This window comes from Echinops telfairi, unplaced genomic scaffold (genome assembly GCF_000313985.2).
Source record: "Echinops telfairi isolate 266 unplaced genomic scaffold, ASM31398v2 ScPeMD7_3;HRSCAF=10, whole genome shotgun sequence".
Lineage (NCBI taxonomy): Eukaryota > Metazoa > Chordata > Mammalia > Afrosoricida > Tenrecidae > Echinops > Echinops telfairi.
The window spans coordinates 48178773-48188650 of record NW_022103899.1 but is presented as its reverse complement, the minus strand read 5'-3'; the positions used below and the strand labels follow the sequence as shown (position 1 = coordinate 48188650).

Genomic DNA, 9878 nt, shown 5'->3' with positions numbered 1-9878 from the left:
TGTGTTTAAACAGACCTGCTCATTTGTCTTTTTCCCCTAAACAAATGAATTATCCTAAGGATCGCGCGTGTGTGTGTGTGTGTGTGTGTGTGTTGTGTGTTTAAACAGACCTGCTCATTTGTCTTTTTCCCCTAAACAAATGAATTATCCTAAGGATCTCGTGTGTGTGTGTGTGTGTGTGTGTGTGTTGTGTGTTTAAACAGACCTGCTCATTTGTCTTTTTCCCCTCTGGCTTTTCCATTCACGGGCTCCCAGAGGCGACTTTAGTTAAAGACCTGGTCACAAGCCACCCAAAGGGGTGAACCTTCCAGATGGAATTTAAGCCTACTCGTCCTTTTAATATTTCATTCCTCGCTCCCCACAGCTGAGGCATAAGCTTGGCTTGTTTTAATTAAATTAGATCGCACGAGACAGGTGTCTTGGCAGTAAAATTGTGCGTAGCCCATTTTTATCTCATTAACTGCAGCGCTCGTCAAGGATTTGTGTTTTTCTTTCCGAAACCTCCAGGTAAACCGGTCATGATCATCACAGAATACATGGAGAATGGTTCCTTGGACGCATTCCTCAGGGTATGTGATGACTTCAGATTCAACCCAAGCATGGGGGGCTTAGAATATTCTTATCAACTGCTGCGGCAAGGTTGGGTTTGGTGGTTGTCACGGACCTTTAGAAAGAAGATGAGGAGTAAGAGATACAATGGGGAAGCGTGTGGTGATTTTTAACAGTCTTAAATAATCTATGTTCAATGAAGATATTATTTGTCACAGTAGAGCCGTGTGAGCTGTAGATTCATGACAGTTGGATACTGTCCATCTCTCACAGGATGAGCACCCAGCTCATAGGATTACATTCGACCAGTGAATTAGGGACTTGGGTCAGTAAGGCCCGGAAATGATGTTGAGTTTCATTGCATACCGGAGAAAGATATCAAGAGAGATCCAAGTTATAAATGCTTGGCGATAATTAATCCGGCCTAATACTAATGAGATGTTCTTCATTGCTTTCCTATGCAGAAGAATGATGGCAGATTTACAGTTATTCAGCTGGTGGGCATGCTTCGTGGCATTGGGTCAGGGATGAAGTATTTATCCGATATGAGCTATGTACACCGGGACCTGGCTGCAAGGAACATTCTAGTAAACAGCAACTTGGTCTGCAAAGTATCTGATTTTGGCATGTCCCGAGTTCTCGAGGACGATCCTGAGGCAGCGTACACCACCCGGGTAAGGAGCTGTTGTGACCTCTGGGCTCTTGCCCGAGTGAAACGTCCCTCTCTTCTCACCTTGCTGGGCAGGTCCTTTATGATTCTGAACGCCCTCATCCTTCGACTCTCTTCAGATCCCTGGCATCTGTTTTCAGCTGTGTTCCTAAGAAAAGATGGGGTTTCGAAGCCGAGCATTCAGATGAGTGACAGGTCACATTACAAAGCCACAAAGGAGGAGCAAGTGCAGTCCTTTTTCCCCTGTACAGTTTTCAGAAAGAGAGCTGCTAAGCAAGAGAAGCTGTGTTTAAAATGTAGGTGGTGTCCAGAGGAGCCAGTCTCCATGCGTCACTCACCTATCAGAGGGTGCGTGGCTTACGGGGGCGGGGGCATCAGAAGGTGATTGTCGTTACTGTCTTGTTTTCTACACTTCATCTTTCTTCCATTTGCTCACTTTCTCATTCCTCCTGTTTGTGTGACATTTCCGTCTTTGAAAAGATCCTTCCCTTGGAAGCCAGGGAAATAGGTAGCAGGTCCCTGTGAGTCCGAATCCACTTGACGGCAGTGTCTTTGCTTGCTTTTTGCAAGGCACCCCATGACACCTTGACGGTCATAACTGTGCTTGGACTGTGCGCTTAAAAATAGCCCCAGCCTGCGAATTTTATTTTTAGAGATTTGACACCCCCTTCCTATTTTTTTTAGAAAGTCTCTTAACATGAAAGGGGAAAAAATAAACATTTTTTATTCGATATAAGATAAAGCAGTGTGAATACTGAATCTGAGACTATATAGAAAGGGTTTTTAAACCTTCTGCATAGCAAGGTTTCTCACTGTCTAGTGGCCTTTGCTTTACTACTGAGTGATTCGAGGGACTAGGGCACAGTACTACACAGTTACTGGCTCTGCCATCTTGCTTTGGCAACCTGAATACAGAATGTCCATGGCACAAACAGGCATGGAACGGTTACTGGCCATTAGGGTGCACACTGCCAACAGCAACACGAAGCAGACAATTAGCAGCCGCCACCACTGTTCAACATCTGGAATCTAAGATTGAGGGTTTTTTGGTATGTGTGGTATTTTTATTTTGTTGTATTGGGGAATTTTTGTTTTGTTTTGTGGTAGTATATGATCTTTGGGGCTCTAATTTTGAGTCTACTGTACATCCTCTTGAATTCCATGTCCATTCATTTAGAGAATAATACATCTTTGTCTGTGGATACGGAAGATCTTTTCTTTCCTCCCAAAAGTTGACAGGAGGAAAGTTAAAAGAGGCTTCTAGAATGATCTATTTGCATAGATAACCCTTAGCCAAATATTTAAGGAAGGCAGAAGGTCAAACAAGTGTCCTTTTGTGTCTGAGGAACAGGAATGTAACACACTAGGATTGCCGAATAAATGCCTTCGGCCTGTGAATCTATTTACAGGACAACCTTTTATCAGGGGTGGGGGAGGTGTGGAGGGAACGGATGGTCAAGTGGATTCCAATTCATAGTAACCTTATAAGACACAGTAGAACTGTCCCTTTGGGTTTTCAAAGCTATGTATCTGTGAGCGCAAGCTGTCAACAGCATCTCAAAGAGCGGCTAGCGGGTTCAAACCACCAAACTTAGATGCAGCAGCTTAGTGTGTAGTCACAAACCATGAGGCAGACTCTATCTCTCCTGTTCAGTAGCCCCAATAAAGCGGAGAGAGCTTTGAAGCCATCTCTACCTGAACACTGGAAAGGAATGACTTCTAGTTGAATCACCTTTTCCAGGGGGATCAATGGGAAAATTGAAACTCTTTACCTCAATTCATGAACGGGAAACATTTTGGGTAAGCTGAAAAAAAAAGAAACATCAAACAGAAAAAGACATACTTTTCCAAATTTCCCTCGATAGTAATCACTTTACCGAATTCACAGGTACAGACTAATCTTTTTATTAATTAGGGAATAGCTACAATTCTGTTTTCTTTTAAAACCCTGAATGGCATTGGCATCTTGTGTGCCCTCGGCTTCTGCTAGGAACCTTTTGATCACACCATCTCCTGTCTCAGAGGGATATTCTGTGCTACAGTAGGATGTCGGTGTGACGGATCGAAACTTTCCTCTCTCAGTTAGTTCATGATTTCAAAGGCAGGGTTAAGCATTGAGAGTGCACTGCACGGGGAGGGAAGTCAAGCCTTTTGTAAAGCCAGAGATTCCCTCTCTCCCACAACACAGCCTTAAGGCCGAGTCAGATGACAGGTAGACTTTTTCGGGATAATTAAATAGATTACTCGCTCACTTTCCTGTGATAAAGAAAATGTCCGAGGAGCAATATCTCAACCTGGAAGACTTTAGTTAAAATAAACAAGTTTTGTGAACTCTCTCAGGAATGCTGTTGTCCTACTTGACAAGCAGGACCAACAGCCAGAAATGAGACTGACACATCCATGCTGTACCGAGGGAATAACTTATGGCTCACATGTTCACAGGGTGGCAAAATTCCTATCCGGTGGACTGCGCCAGAAGCAATTGCCTATCGTAAATTCACATCAGCAAGTGATGTATGGAGCTATGGGATCGTTATGTGGGAAGTGATGTCGTACGGAGAGAGGCCCTATTGGGATATGTCCAATCAAGACGTGAGTACCTGTGTCTTGAAATATGTGTCCTTGCATTGAGATTCAGGAAGTTAGGCATTGCTTTATGATGGAAGGGACATAGACGTTGAAAGGATGAAGTTGAATTCAAGATCGCTAAGACAGATGTATCTAGTTATTGAATTTAAAATTACGGTCATAGATTTCAAGGACCAAAATTAGATGGTGCCATAGCATGCTATCAAGTAGAGATAGATGCACCAGTGGACAGAGATGATGTGTTTATTGTTGTTTGTTGTTTAGTTTTCACTTGGTTAACTTTTTCAAGCCATGCTGAACCACATTTGCCCTTCACGAGTTTGAGAAAATAAAGGGACATGTGGGGGTGGGGGGAGAAACTTCTACAAATTTCACATGTGATCAAAGTGACATGAAAGGTTTATTGGAAGAAAACTGGTAAATATTTTAAAGCTGGCACCATTGTAATTAGAGCTTGCCCCTGGAGACCTCTAAAATAAAGCTCCATTAAATGACCCTTTGTAAATTATGCACATCCCTTTTAGATGTGCCATCTGGACTGCTTCGTAAGGGAGTATCCACCATGCTGTAATTTCAGAGAAGCATTCAATAATGACACTAATAAGATTCCAGAGTAATAGAATTTAATTACGAACATCTCCTGTGAGAAAGAAAACTGGTGGGGGGACGGGGATGATGGCTTGGGGGCTCTTCCTAGAGCACTTTTGAGCTAATTCTGGGATGAATTGATTTAGTTTCTAGAAGAGTTGGATACCAGACCAAAACATTGTGAGTGAGGTAGAACATTAACATCGAGTGCTTACAAGGGAATGGTATTCAGCCCTTCGATTAGAATTACATTTTTAGGGACCAGCTTCTTCTCTCTGGCAGAAGGTTCCCTGACCTACCGCTTTGCTCTCCTGAGTCAACAGGAAGTTGCCAAGTCTTGACAATTAAATGAAGATCCAGGTGCACTTTAGAAATAGGATGCAGCCCCCTTCTCAATGAAAGCATGGTCAGAGCTAAGCAGACACTAATACACTCCTTGTCTCGTGGGCTAACAAGAATTATCTCTTCTCTAACTAGATTAAGGAGAAGGGCATGTTGACATTGTATTACCTGTGAATTATAAAAGAAAATTCATAGCAGATGGGAAGAAAGGCAGCAGCTAGCATAACTGATAGATCATTACCGGCTAGGAAAAGACAACAGGGGTGAATTATGTGCAATATATTGTTTGATATGATTGTGCTATGTCATCTCTTATAGCAATATTTGGGTCCAGGTTGGAGAGGCTCAGAAGGGAGCAAGGCAAATGGCCTTAAATGAGCAAATGGTGCTGTGTCTTTCATTCTATAATTATTTGTTGTCTAAGCTTTTCTTTATTTCAAGTGAGGGGAATAGCCAAATGTCCGTAAGGGCAGTCTCTTTAAAGACACTGTCAGTTTTCCTACCCTAAATGTATTTAGACCTGTGATTTTGATCCGTTTGGATATTCAAAGGATTACTGTAATTTGGAACTTTCTAGTTGTCTGTTTTTTTCTATTTTAAAAAAGAAAGAAACAAAAGATACCTCCTGCCATGTCTGTCACTCACAGGTATTTTCCCAGTGTTGGCTTCTGTGTGGAACAGGCATCAACAGGAAATGTAACAGGGGAATGACTTTCATGCCTAGCATTTATTTGGCATATGGAGGGAGAGTAACTGTTGAAAATATGTCAAAATTATCAAGTGTTTTGTTTGTTTTAATCCTCTGTCCCCCGCCTCCCCCAGTCCCCCCTCCCCCTCCCAACATTCAGCAGTAAACTGAGAAAATATGCTTTATTAACCCCTAAACCATCTCCCAAGCTGGTGGCAGATAGGGAGCTTATGAGCAAGTACTTATCAGTCTGAGGGCTCTAACACATTGTGCTGCCCTGGCACCAGCCCAGTGCCTCTTGCATTCTCATCAATTTGATAGAACATGTTTTCATTCAGGCTAGAGTCAAGACCAGGCACCTGGCAAGATAAAAGAATGTCCGAAGATCAAACTGGCTTATGCAGTTGCCAGAATGCAACAGACTCTGGCTAAGTAAGACAGCCTAGAGAGAGGCCTGCCTTAGAAGGAGATGGGCGTAGTACTCGGGCAACAGGATGCTGGCACCATGTATGAGGGTGAAGGTCTCTGGAGGTTTAACACATTGCAAGATGATTGTTCGTGTAGAAAGCCGTGCATAGGTGTCAAAGACTACACATGTAGCCTCTGTGCATAGAAACTGGACCCAGTTGGAATGATGACATTCTTTTGAAGCTGTTAAACAGGCATTAGACTCATGACAAGCGAGTCCCATGTGGTCTTTGAGCTCGGTGGTCATTAAGGAGCTTGTAGTCACTGGTTGGCTAACACTATCCATCTTTTTTTTTTTTCTTGTGGGGGGTGGACTTCCACACTCCTCAACAATCAAACAACAACCCCTCCAGATCTCATGGGCCAGCCATAAGCAACACTTACGGGCAGTTAAGAAACTGAAGTGATTTTGGTAGCATCGCATACCACTTTACATCACTAGGATTCAGACCCTTACTTAGGAGGTAGACAAAGGAAAAACTCAATAAGAAAAGTCCTACAGCCCTTGTGAAGACAGATTAGAATGAGAAGCAAGACTGGGATTGTTTAGTCTCAGAGACGGAAAGCGCCTCCCAGGAGAAGTGCTTCGTCAGCTGTGAGATGGTGCTTGGTAGGAGTGTAAATGCCGTGGACAAAGAACTGCAGTTGGTGGACAGCTGAGACCAAGAAAGGGAGAGAGTTGAAGGGCAATTGGATGGGTGACTGAAGGGAGAGGCAGGAGGAGTGAGCTGATTCAGAGAAGTGCAGTGTCAGCAAGGCGGGAAGGTGGCCTTGGTGCTGACCACCCACTGCCAGAGCATGGGCATACAGACTTCAAATAATGCAGAGGGGTTTGCTTTCGAGTGGCAAGAGGTGCCCACACTGACTAGCAGAAAGGGCCCGGGACCTTTGAGGGCTGTCTCCAAAGCTCTGATATCACGGTTGTCCATTCGTTGGGGTTCTCACCATGCTGGAACAGAGCTTCCGACTGGCCTTACCTGCCATTTGAGAACACCTCATGGCAACAGCTGGCTTTGCTGTCCCACTGCCAGAAATTCTCTGGTCCCGCTTTGGCCTGTATGCAGGGCGTGGGAGCTGTTCCCATGCTCCAGCCTGCCGGAACATGCCTGCTGGGGGAGGGTGGACCTCTAACAGCAGCTCGCCTGGCAGCTTAGCATCCCTACTATTCTGTGTCTTGCATAGGTGATTAAAGCCATTGAGGAAGGCTACCGACTGCCCCCGCCAATGGACTGTCCCATTGCACTCCACCAGCTGATGCTGGACTGCTGGCAGAAGGAGAGAAGTGACAGGCCTAAATTTGGGCAGATTGTCAACATGTTGGACAAACTCATCCGCAACCCCAACAGCTTGAAGAGAACGGGCACTGAGCACTCCAGGTCAGTCATGCTTGCTTAATGGTGATGTATGAAAGAATGCATTAGAGGCGGCAGGCAGGCAGGCAGCTCACTTTAATCCCTGCTTTTTCCTCAGAGGCCTCTTCATGGCTCCCAGCAACCTGGGTGGCTTCTTCCTCCATGACAGGAGTACTTAGGGTAGTTCTACTTACCGTTGTGCAGAGCTTAATACTTCCAAGAGTCGTAAAGAAGCAGAAAGGAAGAAAGTAAACATAATCGCAACAAAGAAATAACTAAAGTGCTGGCTTTATGATGGACGATACGGTCATTTGGGAAGGAAGATGAAATATATTTTTGGAAGGTGTTCGGATGCTGTGTTTGGAAAGAAAAGAGAAAGCAAAGAACAGAGTATGTTCATAAGAAATAGGATTAGAGGACAGCTCTTGAAGCACTGTGATTTGGAGTTCACTGGGAAGGTGTTAATTATAGCAAGAGATTCATTCATTTTCACATCTTAGGGTGTCTATTTTCTGAGTCTTTTCAAGAGAAGGACATGGGACTAAAAAACAGATCGACTGAGTCGACATTCATGTTCTCTCGCTCACTGCCATCCAATTGATTCCAGCTGGCAGAAAGATTCTGAGTTTGGTCTGTGAACTGCAAGGTGAGCAGTTCGAAACCAACAACCACTTTGCAGGAGAAAGATGAGACTTTCTACTATCTGCTGTGTTATCATCTCAAAACCCCACAGAGGCAGTTCTGCCATGCCCCGGGGGGGTCGCTATGAGTAAATCATGCAGCTGCATATCGGTGTATTGCATAGTCTATGTAATTCAAAAGGAACTTTTCTACGTGGGACTATAGTTCACGGGCAGAAACTTAGGCTGTTAGCTAACAGTCTGGGTTGCAAAGGTAGAGAGTCCATGGCTTCTTAAACGTTTTCCATTTTGTGGCCCCTTGCCACCTGAGGAATTTGTAACCCAGGCAAAGGCTGTCAGAAACACTTTGGACTCATTGCCTGTTTGATGTTGAATTAATTTGTGGTCGTCACACATTCAGAAACCTTCAGGACCCACACCTCCACTTACGTGACAAGCCACAGTATGAGAAGCTTTTCTATAGACCAGAGATTCCCAAACTTGTTTGGCCCTATTGCCCCCTTTTCAGAAAAAAAAATAAAAATTACTCAGCCCCACCCTGATGCTGAAAAACTTTTGTGCTCTACCCATAGTCCAAGATAAAGGCTAGGTAGTTGCTTCTGCAGCCTGCCCTCCTTTGTTCCAGCGCCCCTTAGGGGAAGAATTGCCCGCTTTGAGAAACACTAGTATCATACCAAACTCACTGCCCTTGAGTCGGTTCCTGCTGACAGTGACTCTATAGGACAGAATAGGGTTGCCCCTGTGGGTTTCCTAGACTAACTTTGGGCGGAAGTAGAAAGCCTCATGTTTCTCCCACAGAGTAGCCGGAGGTTTTGAACTTCTGGCCTTGAGTTCGCAGTCCAATGTGCAACTCAGTATAGACTTTCCTTATCAGAGACTCCATATGAGAAGACAAGCACAAAAGGCCAAGTGCCTTAGACCTTCCTAGGCCATCTACACCCACTGCAATGGTGTCCGGTCCCACTCACAGCAGCCCTATGGGATTGCGCACAACTGTCCCATGGGGGTTTCCAAGCCTGTGGTCTCTATTGAGGCACCCTGCCACTTCTTTCTTCAGTTAGCAATCGATGCACAGCTGAATTCACATTTTACCTCCGTTATTGTGTGATCATAACTTGTTTTTTATTCATTTTATTAGAGGCTCATACAACTCTTATCACAATCCATACATACATCACATTGTGTAAAGCACATTTGTACATTCATTGCCCTCATCATTCTCAAAACATTTGCTCTCCACTTAAGCCCCTGGCATCAGCTCCTCACTTTTCCCCTCCCTCCCTACTCCCCCCTCCCTCATGAACCCTTGACAATTTATAAATTATTGTTTTGTCATATCTTGCACTGTCTGACGTCTTCATTCACCCACTTTTCTGTTGTCCATCCCTGAGGGAGGCGGTTATATGTAGATCCTTGTAATCAGTTCCCCCTTTCCAACCCACCCTGCCTTCACCCTCCCAGTATCACTACTCTCAACACTGGTCCTGAAGGGATCATCCACCCTGGACTCCCTGTTTCCAGTTCCTATCTGTACCAGTGCACATCCTCTGGTCTAGCCAGATTTGTAAGGTAGAATTGGGATCATGATAGTGGGGGCGGGGGGAGGTAGCATTTAGGAACTAGAGGAAAGTTGTATGTTTCATCGTTGCTTCACTGCACACTGACTGGCTCATCTCCTCCCCGAGACCCTTCCGAAAGGGGATGTCCAATTGCCTCCAGATGGGCTTTGGGTCTTCACCCAGCACTCCCCCTCATTCACAATGATATGATTTTCTTGTTCTGATGATGCTAGATACCTGATGCCTTTGACACCTCGTGATCACACAGGCTGGTGTGCTTCTTCCATGTGGGCTTTGTTGCTGAGCTAGATGGCCACTTGTTTACCTTCAAGTCTTTAAGAGCCCAGATGCTATATCTTTTGATAGCCAGGCACCATCAGCTTTCTTCACCACATTTGCTTATGCACCCATTTGTCTTCAGCGATCATATCA

At 44.7% G+C, this 9878-nt stretch overlaps 1 protein-coding gene across 2 annotated transcripts in view; it reads left to right on the top strand.

Moving 5' to 3' along the window:
• Positions 1-9878, top strand: part of EPHA4 (EPH receptor A4) — a 158982-nt gene that overhangs the window by 144551 nt on the left and 4553 nt on the right. For both annotated transcript variants that reach the window (XM_004701633.2, XM_004701634.2), the window contains exons 12-15: positions 508-569; positions 1014-1223; positions 3662-3811; positions 7077-7270. In XM_004701633.2, coding sequence (XP_004701690.1) covers positions 508-569; positions 1014-1223; positions 3662-3811; positions 7077-7270 — 616 coding nt within the window. The remainder of the gene's footprint in view (positions 1-507; positions 570-1013; positions 1224-3661; positions 3812-7076; positions 7271-9878) is intronic.